The sequence below is a fragment of the Toxotes jaculatrix genome, chromosome 1, assembly GCF_017976425.1.
Source record: "Toxotes jaculatrix isolate fToxJac2 chromosome 1, fToxJac2.pri, whole genome shotgun sequence".
Taxonomy (NCBI): domain Eukaryota; kingdom Metazoa; phylum Chordata; class Actinopteri; family Toxotidae; genus Toxotes; species Toxotes jaculatrix.
In genome coordinates this window covers 2,728,288-2,752,526 of record NC_054394.1, presented here as the reverse complement: position 1 = coordinate 2,752,526, position 24,239 = coordinate 2,728,288, and the positions used below count along the sequence as shown (strand labels likewise).

General features: G+C 42.0%; 1 protein-coding gene across 1 annotated transcript; it reads left to right on the top strand.

Moving 5' to 3' along the window:
- Nucleotides 1-272: 272 nt before the first annotated feature.
- Nucleotides 273-17,089, top strand: cers3a (ceramide synthase 3a). Its single transcript, XM_041042643.1, has 11 exons — nucleotides 273-416; nucleotides 3,433-3,633; nucleotides 4,523-4,640; nucleotides 5,287-5,405; nucleotides 5,505-5,562; nucleotides 5,694-5,744; nucleotides 7,221-7,313; nucleotides 8,168-8,296; nucleotides 8,796-8,902; nucleotides 13,080-13,233; nucleotides 15,707-17,089. The coding sequence occupies exons 2-11, from the start codon at nucleotides 3,461-3,463 to the stop codon at nucleotides 15,887-15,889; spliced, it is 1,185 nt and encodes a 394-aa protein (XP_040898577.1). The 5' UTR covers nucleotides 273-416; nucleotides 3,433-3,460; the 3' UTR covers nucleotides 15,890-17,089.
- The last annotated feature ends 7,150 nt before the right edge of the window (nucleotides 17,090-24,239 follow it).

Genomic DNA, 24,239 nt, shown 5'->3' with positions numbered 1-24,239 from the left:
CCATTGACATTTTTTTTAAAGTCAACATAATTTCCCATTTGCTTCTTCTGTCCCAGGAAGGTTTGCTTTGTGGGAGAGCTTGCTTTTGTACTTTATCAAGAACACAGTACAAACAAGGTTATTTGATCCCCTGAGGGCAGGGAGAAAAAAAAGCGTTTCTGTGTTGTGACAATCCACTGGCCTTTCTCTACTTCCTGGAGGGGAGAAAAAAAAACCCTTCCCAGGTAATTGTGACTGGACTGGGTGTGACCCTAAAGTATGTCAAACAAAGAGAGAGAGTGGCTGGCTTGCTTGTTGTAGTGGGGGAATAGAGGATTTTACCATCCGTGTTCACTTCCCGTAGCAAACACAGCAGTCAGCTGGTGTGGAAACAACAGCCCTCACCTGCTCTATCTGGTGCCACTGACAGTGGAAAGGTAAGCCTCAGTTTTCCTGTGACCTTGGATCTGTGAGCTGCTTGTTTTTAGCTTGAATATGAGTGACACTTCCAAGCTTTCTATCCTGGTGTAAAAATGATTCCCTGTGCTGAAGTTAGAGGTACAAGGTTGCCAGTGGGGACCTGATCGGAGGATCCTGCAGTCAGTGAAATTTACTCTCAGACTGGATGAACTTTATCACGGCTGAGCTGGAAATAGTGAAGTCCCTGTTCTCAGAAAGATCAACACAAGGATCCTGTGAGATCCAGGTTGTGTGGTCTGCCTACTTGAAACTGAAGAGTTTGGGCTAAGATTAGTGTAAGATGTTTGAGAACTGTTTTCTGTCTCAGTTTGACAGATCTGTATCGCTGGGTAACCTTTGCAGGGCCAGCGGCTATGAAAATGACGAGTGGAATGACGAGTACCTTGACTGGAGGCAAATCTCCTTAGATGTCACTCAAAGCACTAAACAAACAACAGCTAATGGACAAGTCAAGAGAGCCTGACGTCATGACCATTTTTTAGAGGTTTTTATTCTTTATTCTTTATTATTTTTTCTGAATTTGTACTTGGATGTTTCCACTGAGACTTTCAGGGGTAAATTAATTTCAGTGGGACATTTAGAAGTAGTTTTACTTTGTGCTTTTACATGTTGTGTTACTGCTGTCTAAAAACTTAAAGGTGTGCTTACTTATTTTGTGCTCAAAACAGCTGACTGTTGATGTTTTGAGTCAGTTAGAGGAGATGTTAGACAGACAGTTGTCTGTACAACATGCAGGCTGAACACGTTTTGTCAGGCACGTCACTGAGTGAATCCCTAGCGGATTTCAGTGGAAATACTTCTACAGTATTGTGGTAACAGAAAGACCTCCATCAGGATGAGCCACACACATAATGCAGAGCCTCTTTGCCAGTGTGTCTGTAAAGGTTCCTATTGAGATGGTTAAGAGATCCTGTGTCTGCAGTGAAAAAAGCCAGGACCACACTATCACTATCACTCACCCCAGTTCAACAAGTTGAAGCTGATGTACTGATCTGGTCAGAAGTAAACACATCAGCACTGACACTGCTACGAAAGGCTGCTCCTGTGCTGAATAATCTGATGCTGACAGACTCTGACTTCAGCTCGTTCTCTGAGACGATAGAGAGAAACTCAAACATTCTGCTACAACTGGAACTGAACTAACAAATCATACTGTTACACTTATAATGATGCATTTCTGAATACATCAGTCTGCACGTTGTGTGGGATTCTCTGTTTTTCTGGCATTTGCCAGCTCTAATGAGCCCTCCACTGTAGTTATAGAACAGCGCAGCACCTGGCTTTGACCAATGTACCAACGTAACATGATTCAGCTCATGTTACATCACAAAAACAAATCATAACCACAGGTACTGTAAGAGCCCATCCCACCAGGAAAATACACAAACTGTAATGTTCTCATGTTTTCATTCATAGTAAGTCATGATAACACTTCAACATCTCATAGATTTGACTTAGAACATCACAATTATAAGTTCAAGTTTCGAAGCATTACTTTTTTTGATGGGTTCAGCAAGGCCCACTTCATTACATGGCATCTATGAGTCACAGTTCTCTGAAAGTGACAAGACAATAACTAAATATCCAGCCTTGGTTGTATTGGATTCACCAGCACAATGCACAGGACAGTTATTACTCATGTTACCACAAGAGGTTGTCTCACAGCAAAACATAAACTGTGTTGTAGTTTTGAGCATTTGAACAAACAACAGATTCTTGTTTTTCTGGTCAGGGCGTTCTGGATCACATCTGCAGCATATCCACCTGGTGTTTTCACTGAGTGGCTGTACTAACAGTCAGTTTGTCCTCCTGTTGCACAGAGGGTCCTGGGAATGAGGGGGAGAGGGCTGATAAACCACCAAACTACTGCCTACTGCCTCTGTACATGTTATTTTATCTCCCAGCAGAACACGTATATGCACACAATCTTGTTTCACTATTCTCACTGACATAATGCATTCCCTAGCCTTAACCATCAAAACTAAATGCCTAAACATAAGCTTTACCTTAACCCTGACCTCAACCTAATTGTAACCTGAACCTTGAAACCAAGTCTTAACCCTCAAAAAGCAGTCTCTGCCTATGGGGACCCACAGTGGCATAGGTCCCCAGGGACGAGTGTGTATTCTGGTTTAAGTCCCCACCAGGATATAAAAACACGCACATTCGCACAAACGCATTCATCACACAATGACTTATTATTAAATGCTTTGTCCTGGGATGTGTTGCCAGGCTGCAACCCAGGTTTTTATTGTCAGCTTTTTTACAGTGTGTGTGAGAGAGAGAGAGCGAGAGAGAGAGAGAGGGAGAGAGAGGGCTATTAAAAAAAAGGCGTGGGAGCTGATCTTGAGAATAAGGGAGGGATCACTGGGTCAATATTTGTTTAGGAAACAGACCTTCATACACACTACATTAACTGTAGCATCTGTGACTACAGTCTGCTCGTTGTAGCCTCTTTGTGGAATATTACCATACCCCTACCTCCGTCCTGACAAATATCTCACTGTTAAATGTTTACCCTTTTGTCATTACGCAGTGTAATAATCTGTAAATAACTGAAAGGTATTTCTGAATGGATGGTCAATGTGCACTGTCAGACACAGAGGAATTTGCACAGAGTTAAGGGGAGAAGCATGTTTGTATGAAACTGTCCAAACACAACAGCATTTACACTGTAATGAAAGCTTCTCCTGCTTCCCACTCAGGTATCAAACCCACGAGGTTGCAACATCATGGCCTTTACCTGAGTCACTGGAGCAGCCACATTTTTCATCTGTGGCATCTATGTTACATATTCTACCTCTGTTATACTTCGAGAACTTTGATTTAAGTCCCTTTCTGTTCCCGTACATGCTTGTTTTATAATTTGGTGTTCAAACCAAAGCACTGGAGTGCTTGGACACTGAGCTCAAAAGACAGTCCTCTGTGTGCCCCGGTTACTTTGAGCTCACTCACCCCTTGTTGTGTTTGTAGGACCTGGAGGCTCTGTTGGGGTGGAGGGATGTTTCACACGCTGTATGAGTGGTTCTGGTGGGACAGATTGTGGCTGCCAGTGAACCTGACATGGACAGACCTGGTGGACAGAGATGACCGGGTCTATGCCAAAGCCTCACATCTCTACGTCACTGTCCCCTACGCCTTTGTCTTCTTATTCATCAGATACCTGTTTGAAAGGTAAGATCCAGGCTCTGTGCACCTGGTCCCCCATGTGGTAATACATTACCAAAAGTACATCAAAGTGTGTGTATCGAAGCCTTAATATATCTCTGAGTTTTTAATGGATTTGTTAATGCAACTTAGAAAACCTGGTCAAGGTGAGGGAAAGATGGCATCTGTCTTCTTTAAACATTTAAAAAAGTCAACACTGACTTCAAGCAGGAGGTAGGAACCATTTACTTTTTCAATATTTAACCAAACTACATCATTCCCTCACCTTAGAGTAACTCTGTGTAACCACGGTGACCACAAGTGACAATTAGAGGACAATGACAAATTCTCAACCTTGGTGTACCAGTCTCTGTAATATCAATCACACATCAGCACTGTCTATCTAAGGTTTCATTACATCATCCTTAACTGAATAAGGATGTTTTATTGCTCAAGAGTTTGTAATAGGAAGATTGTGTTTTCTCTTCTTTTAGAAGTTACATATTCTCACTTTAACCATGAATTTTTGTATCCTATCCTATAGTATATAGCCACATGTGAGACGCAAGATATGAACCTGGGTTGGAAAAAACATAAAAATACTACTTATTACACACTTCTAAAACTCATGAACATGATTTATAGAATCTGGATAAGTACAAAACCCCTGTAATGGTCCTTCACTTTAAAACCCAGTATACCATGCTTAATATTACTACTACTAACACTAATAATAATAATGATTATAATCATAATCATAATGATGATGATAGTCAATAATAAACTGTTTTTAAATGTATTTATTATTCATGCTTCATGTAACATCTCAGAAAAACTAAATCTTATTCATCATATACTGTCTTTTCTCTACTGTTACTGACATTGCTGAACCCTGTGTGTATTTACTGTGTTCCAGGTGGATAGCAACACCACTCGCAGTCTCTGCTGGGATCAAGCAGAGGGTCCATCTGAAAGCAGAAGACCACCCCATCCTGGAACTCTACTACACTACTCAGAGTAGGAATCCTGCTCAGGTAAACAATGAACAGTCAAATCCCACTCAAATGAATGAGTGAATGAAAACATGAAACTACAGGGTGTACATTTCAGATCTACAGTAGATATGGAGGGGCTTCAGCTTCCTGGCTCTTATTTTTTCCAGCAGTATGAAACATTACATATTATACAATCAGCTTTATTGCTGACAGCCTTGTCAGCTCTGCTAGTCGTTTTCAGTTTTGCCAAACAGAGTCCAGAAGAACCAAATGAGCCATCAGATGCCTGAGTATTACAGAGTAACTTACTGGTTCAAACCTGAGCTCAGAACACACTACTATGTACATTTTGGGTTTCAGTTCTTAGTTAACTAAGAACTGTCTAAATGACAGAAGGTAGATTTGGTAACATTCTTGTTACACTGCTTATCTTATACAGTGCTGAAATCCTGGTACATGCTTTATAACATCCAGTCAGTTACTGCAATGGGCTTTTCTCTGGCCAATGACAGCAACAAGAGCAACAAGGGCTCTTCTTTTGGCAGCCAGTTATTATTGGATCAAAAGGAGCTGATCACATTTCACTGATTCCGTTACACCTCCAGTCTTGTTGATGATTTAAGGAAAAATATTCTGAGCGTAGAATCTCACTTTAAACCGTCTGATTGTGTCCGCTCCCTTCCAGGCAGACACTGATGGGCTGTCTAAGAAAAGCAGTTTGTCAGTGAGGCAAGTTGAGCGCTGGTTCAGGAGAAGACGCAGTCAGGACCGTCCTGGAGTCCTGAAGAAGTTCAGAGAGGCCAGGTCAGTACTGTGTGTGTGTGTGTGTGTTTATTATGATAATAATAATGTATTACCTACAAGAGCCATAGTCTATATAAGTTGTCCCTCTGCTTCCTACAGTTGGAGGTTTGTCTTCTACCTGTTGGCGTTCATCGGAGGAATAGCAGCACTGTATGATGTGAGTAGCTTATATGACGGGAGCATGAGTCCATCTCAGCCAGAAACATCAAGGCAGCTGTGGTTAGTTTGAAAAGTTTAAAGTCTTCGATGAAAGCTTTACTCTTCTAACATTTTCTTCTCTTTTGGCAGAAAGAATGGTTTTATGACACTCGGGAAGTATGGACAGGTTTTCCAAAGCAGGTTTGTGTACTTCACCATATTAACCTCAGAGATTTATTTAATCTGTTAGTCATACCTCTGACCTTAGTGTCCTGACCTTAAATTTCATTCAGTGCAAAGCTTTTTTCTCTTCTTCTGCTTCCTCTAATTCATCTGAGTAACTGTTTGATTGGCTCTAAGTTGAAATCTTCCACTGTGTCCTGTCTAAATGAATACACTATAAAAATAAACCCCCAAAGGGATGCGTGATCCCTTGGAGGAGCGAGGAGGGATTCTGATTTGATCAAAGGGAGCAGGGATGTACTGCATGTGTCTGTTCACGGATGGTATTTTATATCAGATATGAACAGTTGTGGGTTTCCAATAAATCTGAGCCAACAAAACTGATGGACATCAGATAAACTCAGTTTTCAACCGTTAAACATTTGCACCCATTGGGCAGATATTAGTTACCTTCTGAGTTTAGTTTTCATACTTGTATCTTAAGGTAAACTTCATTTTCTTACTTCTCAATTGTAAGTGCTCTCCATCATTAAAATTATGCACAGTATACTAAAGTTTTAGAGTGGGGTTAATTTTGTCAGTTATAAAAAAAATAAAGAAATGTAGGATTGCAAACCAATCATACAACAATTGCAACCAAAAATTCCAAAACATGACGAAGAGCCACACTGTGAAATGGTAAAAAAAATGTGATTTGCTTCAGTCAGCTTCAGCTTTGCAGTGACTCTACTGCCTGTCGTTTCTTTTTTTTATTTCTTTGCACTTCTCAGTTTTGCTTTGATTTTAGTTTCTGCATTGACATCCCTGGCTTAATGCATCATGTCAGATGACCAACAGATCAATAAACCAAAAGTTCAGTGCAATTCTTTAACAATACAATCAGACAATAAAGTACTGAATACTGTCACTATGATGCACCATAAAGACACAACCTATTTCTCAGGGTGACTTATCAAGTCTTGTTTAACAATAATTTAAAAATATAATTTTGGTGTTACCAAACAGTAGCAGCGGTCTTCTCAGGTAAATTCCATTTAACAGCCTCTCTTCTCCATAAAACTTTTCAAATTAGTGAAGACGAAACACGTTCATCTTTACTTAGAAACAGGGCTGTGTTGTAGTTTTCATGTGTGGTAGGAATGTGAGTCTGGCTCACAGACTGGCTTTAATTCTATTTGAAAGGGACCTTCATTACAACTACTATGACATCATTCAGCCTAACAGGCTGTGATGGGAGTGTATATGATCCCATGGCTTCATTATCAGGTTGCACTTGCCTTTGAAATATGGAGCAGAGAGGGAGAGGGTGTCTCAGAGTGAACAACAGATTCTTCTACCATTCCTTCCTTCCAGCTAAAGGGCTTCAGACAAAGAGTACAGCCTTAAGGGACAGTCCTTCTGTCTGTGTGACTGAGTTTCACTGTAGCTTCAGGTTACATGGTGTCCATCTCTCTCTGACTCTGTCTCTGTTTCTGTGTCTCTTTCTGTCTGCAGTCCATGCTGGAGTCTCAGTACTGGTATTATATTTTGGAGATGAGCTTCTACGGCTCTCTTCTCTTCAGCATTGCCTTTGATGTCAAGAGAAAGGTGAGTTGTGATTGTTTGAGGCCAAAACTTACACTTAGTTAAATCTATGACACTCCTCATGTACAAACTCCCTTCTTGCTCTTGTAATCCTAATTTGAAATTGTTTCCTCTTTTACTTTCATTAGATTTAACACACAGTCTCCACATATGAAAGATTATTAGTGTTTGCCCAAATCTGTGGATCAATATATACAATCTCAGTCAATCTTTTTACACATCTGTCAAGCAGAAACAAAGCAACCTGCCACATCAGTGGGTCGGTGGATCATCAAAACATCCATAAAAATTTTAAAGGGAATGTGTCCTCACTACATACCTGTGTACCACCAAGATTTGTTGGTACACCTGATCAGGAGCGGGTCTAAATGTACACACATTCTCAAACACAAACACACATACACACAAAATAAATAAATAAATTTGATTCTATGATTAGCTTAATCACAAAAAATGTGATGTGTCTCATCTTAGTATGTCACTCAGCTTCTTGTAAATACACTTTGCCTACAGTAACACCAATCTGGCAGGGCTACCAGCATGCACAGTAAAACTTCTGAAAATGCAGCAGCTCATAAGCGGCCACTAGCACAGCACCCACCTGCCCTCATTCAGAATGGGCAAGTAGATGGGGGTGGAACAGTTTTTGCTTCACTAACAATAAAACCACTAGGTAATGGTAAGAAAAGCTAAATCATCAGTATGAATGTTGCTTATTCTGACAGTTTCATACTGGGGGGATGTAAGTATCACTGTAGTCTCTCAGTGGTGCTAGTGAGAGTTTTGCTTAGCAGTCTGGTAAAGACTGTAAGTGTTCTCCATATATTGATGAGGTGATTTTATTTTCCCTCCTTCAGGACTTTAAGGAGCAAATCATCCACCACTTGGCCACACTGATCCTCTTATCGTTTTCCTGGTGTGTCAACTACATTCGTGTTGGAACGCTGGTCATGCTCTGCCATGATGCCTCTGATGTTTTACTGGAGGTCAGTCACAGCTGATGCTGGATGAACCTGCAAAAGCCCTGATTATGTTCTGTACCAATATGTGTAAAATTTTCTCTTTCTATAATATTTATTATTAGTGGAAGTAGTGGTTGTATTAGGTAGTAGTAGTGTTATTAGTAATAAAAATAAATGTACAACAGTAGAATGTAGTTCCAAATGTAGCCCTGTATAACTCACCCACACGAAAGGGATGGTTCCTAATGTGTATAAAGCCACTCCTGTATCACCAGCCAATGGTATTGAAGCGTAACGGTTGGTGTTTACACACGTAGGTGTTTAGGACCCACAACTTCCTGCATCGGTACTGGATGTTAGCACAGGACAAAAAGTGTGCGGCATATTTGTCCAAAATGAATGTAATTCCAGTGGATGCCTGGCTGGTTTATGATAAACTGCAGAAGATGGACTGTGGTTCAGTTTGAACTTGCTCTGTGTTTTTAAATGTGGTTAATTAACAGTACAACTCCTTTTCTTTTAGTCTGCCAAATTATTCAACTATGCCAAATGGGAGAAAAGCTGCAAAACTCTTTTTGTTCTGTTTGCCATAGTGTTTATGGTAACACGGCTGATCATCTTTCCATTCTGGTAAGCTGATAAATGAGGTGTGTATGTGTGCGTGCGTGCGTGTGTGTGTGTGTGTAAAAAGGTAAATATGCCTCTTTCATTGTCACTGCTGTATAATTCAGTAAACACTTAGCTGGACTAAATAGTGAGTTTAGCTGTTTACATAAACAAGCAAATTCATTTAAAGTTGAAGTTTAACTGGGTTTGATTATATTTACAGGCTCAGTTAAGGTGGAATGACAATAAATTAAATCTGCAAACAGACATATACACTGAAAAAAATGTTTTGTTGAATTTACTCAATTTTAATGTTGAAAGTGGTTGCGCGCAATACATTCATCTAAATCCAGACATATTTTTTAAGTTGGCTGAACTAGTAATTTCAAATAAATTAAATAAGCACTTTCGGCACGAATATTCTGAGCATTTGTTACTTTTTTGTATTTCCTTAGTAATTCTAACTAAACCCATGTTTAATTTACTTAAATTCATTATGTAATTCATATATTGTGGTTACATAATTTGTTATTGTGCTTTAAATTAAATTGTTTTATTCTACATATGTAAAATATGTTAATTCAGTTCACAATTTTATTTAAAACAATCAAAATGCATATGTAGATGAGGGGGTGGCCGAGAAACCCGGTATACAACAATGAGTTGTGGCAGTGTGGAGCAATTCCCAATTCCATTTTATTTGACAAAATTAGAGTCTTGTTCAAAAACTTCATCATCATCATCATTATCTGCCGCTTATCCGGGGCCGGGTCGCGGGGGCAGCAGTCTATGCAGGGACGCCCAGACTTCCCTCTCCCTGGCCACTTCCTCCAGCTCTTCCGGGGGAACCCCGAGGCGTTCCCAGCCCAGCCGAGAGGCATAGTCCCTCCAGCGTGTCCTAGGTCTTCCCCGGGGCCTCCTCCTGGCGAGACATGCCCAGAACACCTCCCTAGGGAGGCGTCCAGGGGGCATCCTGAATAGATGCCCGAGCCACCTCAACTGGCCCCTCTCGATGTGGAGGAGCAGCGGCCGCACTCCAAGCTCCTCCCGGATGACCGAGCTCCTCACCCTATCTCTAAGGGAGCGCCCAGCCACCCTGTGGAGGAAACTCATCTCGGCCGCTTGTATCCGAGATCTTGTCCTTTCGGTCATGACCCAAAGCTCATGTCCATAGGTGAGAGTAGGAGCGTAGATCGACCGGTAAATTGAGAGCTTCGCCTTTCGGCTCAGCTCCTTCTTCACCACGACGGACCGGTACATCAACCGCATTACTGCGGAAGCTGCACCGATCCGCCTGTCAATCTCACGCTCCGTCCTTCCCCCACTCGTGAACAAGACCCCAAGATACTTAAACTCCTCCACTTGAGGAAGGAACTCTCCTCCAACCCGGAGAGGGCAAGCCACCCTTTTCCAGTCAAGAACCATGGCCTCGGACTTGGAGGTGCTGATTCTCATCCCAGCTGCTTCACACTCGGCTGCAAACCGCCCCAGTACATGCTGAAGGTCTTGGTTTGACGGAGCCAACAGGACAACATCATCTGCAAAAAGCAGGGATGAGATCCTGTGATCCCCAAACCGGACTCCCTCCGGCCCCTGGCTGCACCTAGAAATCCTGTCCATAAAAATTATGAACAGAACCGGTGATAAAGGGCAGCCCTGCCGGAGTCCAACATGCACTGGAAACAGGTCTGACTTACTGCCGGCAATGCAAACTAAGCTCCTGCTCCGGTCGTACAGAGACCTGACAGCCCTTAGCAGAGGGCCCCGGACTCCATACTCCCAGAGCACCCTCCACAGGACCCCACGAGGCACACGGTCGAACGCTTTCTCCAGATCCACGAAATACATGTGGACTGGTTGGGCGAACTCCCATGAACCCTCGAGCACCCTATGGAGAGTATAGAGCTGGTCCAGTGTTCCACGACCAGGACGAAAACCGCATTGTTCCTCCTGGATCCGAGGTTCGACTATCGGCCGAATCCTCCTCTCCAGCACCCTGGCATAGACTTTCCCAGGGAGGCTGAGAAGTGTGATCCCCCTATAGTTGGAGCACACTCTCCGGTCCCCCTTCTTAAAAAGAGGGACCACCACCCCTGTCTGCCACTCCAGGGGTACTGTCCCCGACCGCCACGCGATGTTACAGCCAAGACAGCCCTGCAACATCCAGGGACTTGAGGTACTCGGGACGAACTTCATCCACCCCCGGTGCCTTGCCACCAAGGAGCTTGTTCAAAAACTTCAGTGAAAAATGCACATTGGGCCAACCAGAAAGATAAAAGTAAGCAAAAAAAGAGGAAAAAAAAATCTCAAGAGCACTTCTCAAGAAGAATCAAAATAATTAAATTGTTTTATGCTACTGTCACAGGGAGACCCCGTGCACTAAAGTAAGGTACATGTGCTACACATGTGCCTTACATGTGCTCTTTCTCAGGTAGATTTTATCAGTATGTTGATCCTGGTGTGAAGTACTGGTGGTGATGTGTGTGGTATGAACATTTGGAGGAGGGGGTGAAGGAGAGAAGTCACACTGTGATCGTGTATTTGATTTTTTGAATTTAAATTGTGTTGACCTGTCTCCTTTGTTGCACTTCTTCCTCTGTCAGACCAGGAACAGCCAAACCTGAGCTGGAGTGGTCCATTTGGTTAAATAGGGGGATTCACAGGGGAAGAAACCAAGTGTGGTAGAGTGAGAGGGGTGTTTTGTCTTTTGTGGTGAAATGACCTGTATAAGTATCTTGTTTAAAAAGAAATATGTGTTTTTAAAGTAAGTTTAACTGAACTTCTATTTGATAATATGTTATTTAGTATTGGGATTATTGTAAGTGTGCTGGAAGAGATAATTGATATTGATTTCTTGGTGCAGTCCACCAGTATAAAAGTGAGGAGGCTGTGGTGGCCAGAGCCTAAAGGAGGGAAGCACAGCTCCTGAACACAGCTCCAGATTATAGCTCCTGCCATGGGCCCAAACTTTAAGGGTATAACCAGAAAGGCAGTTTAGAGCGAATTCTTTTGTTCTGTATTATTTTGATTCTTCTTGAGAAGTGCTCTTGAGAATCCTCCCATTTTTGCTTACTTTTATCTTTCTGGTTGGCCCAATGTGCATTTTTTACTGTGGAGTTTTTGAACAAGACTCCATTTTATTTTGTCAAATAAAATGGAATTGGGAATTGCTCCACACTGCCACAACTCATTGTTGTATACCGGGTTTCTCAGCCACCCCCACATCTACATATGCATTTTGATTGTTTTAAATAAAATTGTGAATCGAATTAAAAGATTTTACATATGTAGAACAAAACAATTTAATTTAAAACACAATAACAAATTAGCTAACCACAATATATGAATTACATAATGAATTTAAGTAAATGAAACATGGGCTTAGTTAGAATTACTAAGGAAATCAGAGTAACAAATACTCAGAATTTTTGTGCTGAAACTGCTTACATAATTTAATTAAAATTACTCAAAAATATTAAGTACAGCCAACTTAAAAAATATGTCTGGATTTAGATGAATGTATTGTGTGCAACCACTTACAACATTAAAATTGAGTAAATTCAACAAAACATTTTTTTCAGTGTAGGTATATGATGTTGCTTGAACACAATTCAAACAACAGCAGTTGCTGTTACAGCAGTCACTGTTAACACTGGCAGATATAGTGATGTTTATGCTGCTCTGCAACAAGCAGGACCATTGAATCTAACAGCACACTGAGCACTGCTGCCATCCCTCTGCTCTAATCTCATCGTGTAGTGTGATAAAGCAGGGTGTGCCTCATAGTGTAGGAAATGTTTAGAATATGACATGGTTCATGTTGTTTAGACAACTAACATCATGAACAGTGTTTATTGGCCTGAGCAGGATAATCGCATTTTCAAACTTCAAAGCTAATGTTGGTCCACAGCTGTTGGTGCAGACCAGCATTAGCTGTATAATTCAGTTAAGGTGTTTAATTCAAACTCTTGTCTGGGGTATCCTGGTGGTCGAGGCATTTAAGATGATGACCAAAACTGCAACACCCCCTGCAGTTCAAGTCTGACCCTCACAGATGATGGCAAAAGTGCCCAGAAAATACTTTAATAAAAAAAAAAGCAACATCTCTCATTATAACACAATACAACATAATAACAGGACACAGGTCAGGATGCTGGATATTAGATATCAGAGGTTTTCACTTGCTTCTGTTCTGTTTCAGGCTGATCCACTGTACCTGGGTTTACCCCGTCCACCATTACCCTGCCTTCTTTGGCTACTACTTCTTCAATGTGATGCTGGTGGTCCTCCTCTGTCTGCACATATTCTGGGCCTACCTCATTCTCTGCATGGTCAGGAAATTCATCTTTGGCACTGTAAGTCTGCTCATTAAGGATCATCTATCATCTATCAAAACTTCCAAATCTCTTTTTAATGGCTGTGAAATATTTACTTGGCAATTTGGTCTAGACAGAGCACTGAGTCATCACAAAACACAATTTTGATTAAGCTGCTGTGAAATCTCTGTGTTTACATACATTAATTCATAGTGAGGTGTCTGCATTGAACCAGTTTAATGTGTAATGGCTTTGTTAGATGTTTGCAACCCAAACTGACCAGCCACAGTTATTCTTGTCCGTACTTGCCATCTCTGTATTGTAGCTGTCGTAGCTCCAATGTGTTGTGCAGAATACTGTGAAGCCTATTTATACAGAGGTAGCAATCCTGCTTAACCATAACTACTGAAATTCATGAACATAAATAGACTTCAGTAAGGCAGTACTCAGACATCTAGTTCTGTTTTATTACTGGTTTCATTTTTGAGGTTTTTACAGTCATTTCTGTTAGTAGCTACACTGTACTCACCAAATTAAAAGCTCAGATCTGGGTATATTACTAAAAAAAAAGTCAAGATGGGCCAAGAAACACCAGCAGTCAGATGTTCCAACAGGTTAGAAACAAATCCCAAGCTTAGCCAAACTTATTTGGACAAGTCCCTTCAAATTAAATGACAAAATACTCTATGGCCTCTAGAAATACACCCCCATGCTTCCTGTAGTTGCCAACATTTCAGGTGCACTTGATGTGGATTTTTCAGGCCAGGCAATAGACCCAGTCAAGGGCCAGTTGAAGCTGGGTCCAGGTCCGGCTGAGTCCCCACACCTTAATCTTATCTCTCTTAAGTGTTTTTTCTTCTTGAAAAAATGTTCAAATCTTCTTCAGAGAAAAATGCAAGTCAATCAGGTGCCGGAGATCAGAGAGTCTACAAGAATGAGAAGTCCTGCAGGAGCATCTGAAAATCTCAAAAGATACATCACATTATATACCCGGGGTTGTATCCATCTCAAGGACACTTCTGGGTGTGAATGGGCATGTCTTTTTTCATTTTCCTTTTGTCTGGTTGGTGCATTTTTACCGGCGTCAAATTCTACGTCAAATCTGTCTTTTTTTTCTAGAATTTGGCTGGCTTCGTCTCTTTTGTTTGCTTTTTTAAAAACTTTTGAGACTACCTCAAAATTAGCAACATGTATGGTAGGAGTGAGTATGACATGAGTACAACACATGCACTCTGAACAACATCAGCTGCTAAATAAGCAACACCATTGGATTGCACATTCACAGGAGCATAAACAGATGAGTAAAATATTGGGGAGTCAAAAGGGGAGCGACAGGAGAATGGTCATCAGTATATGGGGAACAGTGGGGAATAATGTACGGGACAGACGGACTTATACCTTTGAGGTTTAGTGTGGTGTCAAGGACAACCACAGGTGCAAGATGGGCTGTGCTCTGATGGAGAGCTTCGTGAGAGACAGAGTAAGGGAGTGTGCGTGTGAGCGTATGTGGGAGAGCAGCATGGGAAGCGGTGCAGAGGAGTGTGCATGTGGCAGACTAGAGGTGTGTGTGTGTGTGTGTGTGTGTGTAGGAGATAGTGGAGCTGTGTCAGTGTGTGAGGGATAGAGTTGGAAGGGGGTGAGTGAGATGCAGAAGCAAAGTCTAGGATAAGCAAAACACAAAAACAGAACACAATAGGATTTGCACACTTAGAAAAAATATACAAACATATTGCACAAATTCTGACACTACACACTCACTTTTGGTTGTCCATGCCAGAAAAAAACCATAGCATTAGTACTTTGTTCCAATGTCTAAAGGGCCATATCTCCCACACCTATGTCAACTTTATGTCTGTCTGTTTACCTGTTTGAAGCTAACACAGTGTCTGTTCCTTTTACAATGACAGATTGTGTTTCATTAGTAGTAATAAATGTTGGTGTGACAAGTACAGCAAGATAACCTGTCAGTACTTTCAGTACACAAGTCCCATCACTGTTACTCATTGAGCAGACCATATGTACGCAGACCATGTGTCTGCTCTGTGAGCTGCTTAATTAGAAACAGTTCACTAAGCAGCCAGGAGCAAATATCTAACATTCAACATTATCTTTAACACAAATACACACTCACTGATAACAGACTGAGATATTACTGACTACCAGTTGCTATAAACACCTAATTATTGCTGAAACATGTTTGTGATAGAGCAGCACATCAGAGGGCACTCTGAGTCGAAAGGCAGAAAACAGGAAGCAGCAAATAAAAACCTTCACTTTTTCCACTCACAAGAACAACAACAAAAAAAAACTCCAGCTCATTGTTCTCTGCTGCAGCTCAGGTTCCAGATCTGCATCCAAGAGGCTCCACCATTTAACTGCTGTATTCTCTCTCTCTCTCTCTCTCTCTCTCTCTCTCTCTCTCTCTCTCTCTCTCTCTCTCTCTCACCATTTTCCCTTTTTTCTACCTTCCTCCTCATTCCTCCTTTCTTTCTCTGTATCTCTCACGTCACAGCTGACCAGAGATGAGAGAAGTGACAATGAAGAAGAGGAGGAGGAAGACAGCAGCTCAACAGAGGACGAAGGCGCAGAAGAGCACAAGTTTGGCAACGGACTGGCAGCTGACGAGAAGGACATGAACGGCTTTAGATGTTTGTCTCCACCAGAGAACATCTGCCGCTCAAAGACTGTGTACTGACCCAGGCTCAGTGTGATCAGTGGAGCTGAAGATGTGAGAGACAGAACAGTGTGAAATACATTTCATTGAATATGGACTGAAAAATAAGCAGAACCTGATTTATTCCTTCAGATGCTAGAACATAACCTAACTCAAATAAGCCTTGCTGTTCTCACAGCACTTTGAACTGCGCACACGTACAGGGACAGAGAGACTTAGAGATGTTTTTGACTGTCTGTTCCTCCCCAGTGTTGTCAGTGGAAGCAGTTCACTCGACAGCACTGCAGGTCAAAAGAGACCAGTGAACCAAACAAGCAAACCACACACAAACCACACACAAACCACACACAAACCCCACTGCGTGCTCATCATCACATCTAATTTGTTCCGCATTGTTTGTGAAGTGCAGAGCTGGTGTTGTGTGGAACATTCCCCCAGCTGCTGCACCTCGCTGTTTCAACCAGCAAGGCCTGCTGGCCTTTATATCAACACTCTGTTGTCTTGCTCCTCTTATTTATGGTCACAGGGAGATGAACCATCACCACCATCACCACCATTTGTGTATGTGCCCTGTCACCAAGTTCTTAGCACGTCACCAAGATCCTGGAATAATACCACGTGACTGAAGGTTTTCTGTGTGTCTGTTAGTTTGTAGTAATTTGATTAAACATGCACCATATGAGCACAACATATACCAGAATGATATCTTAAAACTAGATTTTGACACAGGTCAACTCTGCAAGATGGGACCACAAGATATAGTCCAAATGCAGTTAATCTTTTACCAAAACCAACTAACATGCAGTGAACCTAGGACTTTTGGAGCCCCAGGGAATTGGAGATTTTCGTGGATTTTCCAGCTTTGCATGTTTGGTAACCTATCTTTGGGCCCATTGGTCCAGGATGTGTTTAACCTGGATCATGTGACTGGAAACATGGAGACATTTCAGTTGCTAACAAGGCAAAAGAAGTTCATCATATCCTCTAATTTCTGTAACTACCATTCATTCGTCTGCTCAAATTCAAACTATATGTAGAGAGGGATGGAAAGACATATTCTTCTAGTGTGTGCTTTCAGAATTTTAGTGTTGTTGTTTAGTTTGGTTCAGTATCTATTACTGTAGCTCTTTCCATTTTCACATACAGTGAGCCAAAGTGAAACAGGAGTTCTGGGTGCTGCTGCAGATGTAAGAAAACCTTGTTAAAATACACTAATAAAAATCCAGCCTTGGAACAGAGGCTTTCTCAACAGTATGTCAACAGCTTTGCATAGCAGCTTTACATAAGGACGGTCTTTTATTCAAAAGCAAACTAATGTTATTTATTTAATGTCTGTTTTTATCAGTCTTTCTTTTAGAGGTTCTCAGTACAAGTGCAAATGAATCTGTTAACTAATTTAACTGAACGCACTACAGCAAATCACCATTGTCACCAGTCAGGTCAGAAGCTTTCAGCAGTGGAGCTCCTCACTGCAAAGGCCATAGAAACAATCAGAATCCAAGACAGCACTGAACTCTGCAGCTGTATGAGCAGTGACGTGTCCACGTCCTGCTGTACGTCCTGAATTGCTTTTGTACTTTCTGAAGTGCTTTGGAACAGTGACGCATTCACTCACTGATGTGTACACTGAAGGACATTCAAACAATGATGCGTTCACTTACTGACGTGCATATTCAAGTACATTTGAATGAAGGTGCGCTGTTTTCCAGCCTGGTGAGTTGAGCCCAGCAGTGTCCAAATGAATTATGACGGGTGCAAAAGAGGAAATCAGGTGATGTCACTATAGAGAGAGATTCAGGTGGATGTGTGACTCAACAAAAACATTGGACTTTAAAAAGTCTGTGCTTTAGTCTTGGAACTCTACACTGAAAACACACCCCAAATTACAACCTCAGTGCAACGTGGTAAACCTGCAACACACGTGATTACACCTGTGGCTTCCAGTTAAGGCTGACTACATGGACAAGGTTATAAAATAACCTGTGAACACCTCATGAGGTGCAGTGGGCGTCCTCAAAAAAAATGATGGAATGCACAATTCACTATTTACACAACCTTGCAATGAAAAACAAGTGAGTACTTCTGAACTGGCAAGGATTATGTTTAGAAATATGTGTTTCAGTGACTGATCAGACAGTGTGCGGGACACTGCATAAAGTCAACCTCTACAGTGACCAGGAACAAAACTGTTGCTCTTTCTCAAAGAACATAAAAAGAAGCCTGATAAATTCTGGCAGCACATTCTATTTTGAAACCAAAATAAATTTGTTGGGATCAGATGAGTCACAGATGCCAGACTAGTAGCATCCATGAACAGGAGGAATGAATTTGTCGTCAAAAATCCACAGGACCACAGGATGTGTCTTTCAACATGGTTGTTTAAGAAATGAGAAACTACTCATCAGTTGGGGTTAAATAACTTGTAGCCAGCTGAAAGATAATCACCCATGCAGTAATTATCCAATAGGAGGCTCTTACCTATTTGCTTAATTAAATCCAGGTGGTGACTTTTTTGGGGTCCAGGCGGTGTATAATGAGACTCATTTTTTTACTGTAGTTCCACTGTTGCCCACAAGATGGTGCTCATCACCTTTCTCTTCTCTGTCAAAACGTGAAGCAGGATCTCACTGTTGACCACATGTGCAACACAAAAAAGGAAACAAATTCTGGCTGGATTAAATGTTAATGTATTCTTTAGGACTGGGCGTGATCAGAAAGTCAAATGTGTAAATCTACAGGCAGATGTGAAAGTTTTATATCTTATAACCCCCCTAGACCTCTTCTAATTAGGATTAAATGTAAGGTAAACTGCGCATGTAATAAGGGAGTTTAATGGTCTATGAAAACAACTGAAATGATCCTTACGAAACCAAAGGTAGAAACTAATGTTGCTTTACAGTGTGCTCCTCAACCTGTTCTCACAGATGGGAGACAAATTAAAGGAAAAAACAATGTGTCTCTGTGAGGTGCTGAGCCACCATTTGCGAGCATCACTGCTCCTTAACTCTACAAGTCTCTGGACTCTACTGAGTGATGAACACCATTCTTTCTAATGATACTCCCTCATTTGGTGTTTTGAAGCTGGTGGTGGAGAGAACTGTCAGACAGGTTGGTCCAAAATCTCCCATAGGTGTTGAGATCTGGTGGCTGTGAAGGTCATCAGATATGATTCACATCATTTTCATACTCCTTTAAAAAAAAAAAAAAACCTTTCAGTGACCTCTCATACCCTGAGGATCGGGGCACTGTCATCCTGGAAGAGACCACCCCCATCAGGATACAACTGTTTCATCATAAGATAAAGGTACGTCACTCATGCACCCACCCACTTCTGGAGGATATGGTAAAAGATGACTCATATCACTGTTTTCCACATCTCTGTGGACCAGTGCCTGTGTTTTTACACCACTGAACTCTCATTCATCTTTGTAACGTTGGGTTTATGCTCTGCAGCTCTACTATAACATCCCTCTGTATGTAACTGCTGATGGACTGTTCTCACTGACACAGTCTGATCATGTCCTGCTTTGACATCCTCAGTCACCTGACGAAGAGTTGCTCTGCTGTTTGTCCTCACACAGACACACAGCATTCAAAAGTAATTAATTTGACTCTAATGAATAAACATACTAATTAAATAGTGAGACGTGTAAGCAGGAGAGTAGTCAGTTATGTTAGAAGTGTGTGGATGAGATAAGGATATAATGTGAGGAGTGTTGGTGCTGGTGCAACAAACCAAAGGAAGAAGACTGGGGAGGGTGCAGCAGGCAGGGTGGAGAGAGGCGCAGTGCTTTCTGCCTTGTGGAGGCTCTGCCTGGATGGGCAGGTATGAGCAGAGGACCCTCCCATCTCAGCTAAATCCCAGTGTCTGCAAAACAAAAAGCAGAACAAATACATTTAATAATCTTAATACACTCTGGTGTGTTAATGTTGTGAAAGATCCATACAACCTGCAGTCTCATGTCTGGACCACTGAGGTCGAAGCATTTTATGTCAAGTCAGTTTATTTATAGTTTAAAAACAACCTGCTGTTGATCAAAGTGCTTCACATAGGGAAAATAAAAAGTTCAGAGACATTACAAATAACACACAGACAATGACAAAATACATGTGAACACACCTAGAAAGCCACAGAATACAAGTGGGTTTTTAGCCTAAACACAGTGATCCAGGTCCTGGCACAGGACAGCCAGGGTTTCAAGAAGTTAATGTGGAATAAATGTGCAAACGTCTTCCAGTCAGGGGTCGTGATTAAAAAGTTCAAATCTGACATAGTAGTAGTCACTGTGGGCCAGAGAACTGAAGGCAGAAGTGCCAGAACTTGATCACTGGGCCTAAATCCATGGCATCCACCTTGCCGATCATACAGACTCATTTTATTCTGAGCTGCCTGCAGATTTTCTCTTACCATTTTAGTAAGCCGCTGTCTCAAACCATTTACATAATCTATTTAGTTTAATTTTTTTGGGCGTCCTCAGCCAGTCACTATGTAGGGAGGCTAAAGGGCTTCAAACTGTGTGACCAAATACCAGGTTGTTAGGACTAAAGCCCAAACTCTCTTGGAACATTTCCCTGGCAGTTAACATGAGCTGTGGTAAACCCTCCTCCCGGTCAGTCACGGCCCAAGAGACTTCAAGGTTTGATGAAACCTTTCTAGCGCTGCCTGGCTCTGGGGATGGTAGGCCCTGGACTGAGAATGTTTGATATTTAACTGCCTTGACGCTTCTGCAAACAACTTTGAACTGAAGTTAGACCCTGACTAATCTCTGGGATACAAAAATCAGAGCTTTTACAACTGACTCAGTGGTGATGTTTCTAAATGGACAGGCTGCAGGATGGCACATTTCCTGACACATCACTGTAAGAAAAAAAAAAATGACTACCTACTTTGGAGGGTGGCATTGGATCAACACAGTCAACAATGGGATGCTCAAATGGGTGTTCAGCAGCTGGGATGGAATACAGAGCTTACTCACCTGATTTGGTTTCCAGTGGCAAGTTTTAATAAAAGCAGAAATTATTATTATTATCTTTAATTGGACCTGCAACATCATCATGAGCAGTCTGAAGTACAGTGAGTCTTAAAGCAGAGAGCAGAACCATCTGCACAGTTTAATTCCCCTCAAAACTGTCCTGGGGAACCCACCAACCCACCATAAGCCTGCATCTCTTATCTTTATAGGTTCATTCCTCTTACTCTGGACCAGTGAAACAAAACCATCAGACACAAATGAAGCACAACCTCCTCATTAGCTGAGGAATTTGTCTGTTCTTGCTCCACAGGAACAGGAACTTTGTTCACTGACTCAGATGAAGGTTTTGTGTGTGCCTGCACAGCATCAATAGCACAGGCTCTATCTTCTGCACGCAAAGATGCAGCAGCCCCAGATGGTTTTGCAGGTAATTATCCAGGCTTCATTTTTTTCCCCCTCAACACCGGACACTTATCTCTCCTGTGGCCCTTTGCAAAAAGGTATTTTAGTTGGACCTTTCCTGACTGGTAAAGACGCTCATCTTGCAAATGTCACATCTCCTCTTTGTAACACAGGCTTTATGTTTTAAATGTACTAGTCTCCAAGCCCAAACTCCTGCAGAGCCAAGGGGGGTCATTAAACAACTGTTTTCACAGGGCTGAGTAGAGCTAACCTGGATGAGTAAATGAATCCGTTCCCATTAACAGATTCATTTAGGATTTGTTTAGGTGCCCAGGCCCTTACACTTGAAAGGAAAAGTGAGGCATGACATTAAGTAATTTAAATGCTCTAACTTTGCATTGAGTTTTGAGTCCACAGAATATTAACATCTGTTCTAAATTGATTTTTTACACAGTTTATTCTGAATGTTTTATGAATGTCACAAATGCTTTTAAATGAGTGCATAATTGATTTTTTTCTCTTTTAACAGCATTTGTACTTCCTGCCCTCCAACTGTCAACGCTGTGTTTTTCCTGCTGTTCTGTGTTTGTGTGTAACTTGTTTTTGCTAATTGCTCATCTGTGCAAAGCATCTCTGAGTGCCTTTAAAAGCACTGTGTAAATAAAATGCATTATTATTACTAAGTGCCTTTAAAAGTGCTGTATAAATAAAAATGTATTATTCTAGTTATTCTGTTACAAGCCACTTTTTCTTATTTTTGTGCACAATCTTGAGACCAATGCACCCAAAAAAAGGTTACCATTCTTTAACCCTTATCATCACAGTCATAGCCCTTATCTCCTCTAAATTCTACAACCAGTAGGCCTGAATGAGTGTAAGAGATACTGAAGCAAAGTTACAGAGACACAAACACAGTGGAAACAGTGGTTAGGTTTTTTGGCCTCACCTATTTTTTTTTTTTTTTTTGTCATAAAAAGGCTCTAAGGCTTTAAGTTGTACCTTTTGTGTGGAAAACAATTCTGTTCCTGTTCCTGGATCCCAAAGTGCTTTGCACAGATGGAATCAGGAAACTTACAATTTTCAAACAATGTATAATTTGCCAAGGCTTTGTGAAGACTGAGTCTATTGCAGACCTAAACACACCTAAAGTAGCACTATCAAGTGCCAAAGCACCGTGCAGTTGGGATGGTATCATTTAAAAGGTTCAAACATTTAGTTTCCCTTGAACCCTGAAGTTTTAGTTAACTCCATCTTCATCTACTTCTCTTGACACCTGTGCCTCACACTCACCTGTGTGAGCAGGAACTTAAACTAAAAATGTATGAAGGACTTTCCATGTCTGCGTGACACCACATGGGGAGTCCCTGCCTGCTGGAAGGGACCGGCTGCTGTCTGCGGCCGGGCCTCAGCTGGTACAGGTCTTCAGGTCTCTTAAGATCAAGTAAATTGAGACTGGAATTGAATAAGGTAAATTTAATCAGAGGTCTTTTCTAAAAAAAATCTTCAAACAAACAGATCTAACATTGTGCTCTCAGACCCAGCATGAGGCCTGTTTCCACAGTGTGAGCTGACCAGCCTGGCAGTGTTGGTGGTTATAAAGCTCAAAGAGCAGATCACATGGCCGTGCTCTATCGGCTCGGAAAATCACTTCCCTCTGCCTCCATAAAGAGCCATCTGTGATCCGTTCAACAGAGATTCAGATCAAAACACTGATTTTCCAGAGAACAACACACGACGCTGACATGCCGAGTGCGACTGCTGTGTTATCAGCTGAAGGTGTCACCTGAACCATCAGCGGGTGAAAGCTTCCGTGACAGAAAGGCACATGGGTGAAGCTTGTTGTCTTTCTCAGAGCGTTGGGAGAGTACAGCTCCAACTCCGTCGTTGGAGGCATTCACCTCCACCACGAACTGCCGGCAGGGATCTGGGACCGTGAGGATGGGAGCAGAAGTGAACCGCCCCTTGAGCTGCTGGAAAGCCTCCTCAGCTTGCAGAGACCACCGAGAGCAGCTATGGCGCTGAAGTTTCTGATAAACCGCCTGTAAAAGTTAGCACATCCCAAGAATTGCTGAACCTTTTTGCGGCTATCAGGTGTCGGCCACTGAGCCACAGCGCTAACTTTAGCCGGATCCATTTGTATCTTTCCAGGGGCTACAATGAAGCCAAGGAATGATACAGAGTCGGCATGAAACTCGCTTTTTTCAGCTTTAACATACAGTCTGTTCTCCAGCAACCGCTGGAGAACCTGACGTACATGGCCGATATGAGAGTCCAAATCTGGAGAGAAAATCAATATATTGTCCAGATACACAAACACAAAGTGGTTCAGGAAATCTCTAAGCACATCATTTATCATTCCCTGAAAGACGACAGGGGCGTTAGTTAAACCAAAAGGCATCACCAAGTGCCCACTCTGTGTGTTAAAATCCGTCTTCCATTCATCACCCTCCCTGATCCGGACTAGGTGGTAGGCATTTCTGAGATCTAATTTAGTGAAGATCTTGACCTGTTGAAGCTGATCAAAGGCAGAAGACATGAGGAGCAAAGGGTACCGATTCTTGATGGTAATGTCATTCAGGGGACCAAAGTCAATGCAAGGCCGAAGAGACCCATCTTTCTTTTCTACAAAGAAGAACCCTGCCCCAGCCGGGGATGAAGAGGGGCAAATGAGCCCCGCTTTTAGAGAGGATTCAATATAGTCATTCATGGCCTTTCTCAGGCCCAGAGAGGGAGTACAGCCTGCCCTTGGGAATAGGATGGGGGAAGGGAAGCAGCCTTGCTCTTACTGAAAACTTCCCCTGAATCATGATAACTTGGGACAGAACTCAAATCAAGGGAATCAATATGTGGAATAAGTGTCTTGGTGTTTTACCTCAATCTCCGTTAGGGCACGAGGAGGGAATTTGGCAGATGTAAAACAGCTCACCAGGAACCCCCCGTCTACTGGTGAGCCACCCCTTTTACTGGACAGGACGCGAGAAGATACCCATGCTGTC

What these genes read in the sequence shown, in the direction of transcription:
- cers3a (XM_041042643.1), top strand. Translation starts at nt 3,461, where the DNA reads ATGTTTCACACGCTGTATGAGTGGTTCTGGTGGGACAGATTGTGGCTG. An exon ending in CCTCTGATGTTTTACTGGAG is followed by an intron (nt 8,297 to 8,795) that starts GTCAGTCACAGC and finishes CTTTTCTTTTAG; the next exon opens with TCTGCCAAATTATTCAACTA. An exon ending in GGAAATTCATCTTTGGCACT is followed by an intron (nt 13,234 to 15,706) that starts GTAAGTCTGCTC and finishes CTCACGTCACAG; the next exon opens with CTGACCAGAGATGAGAGAAG.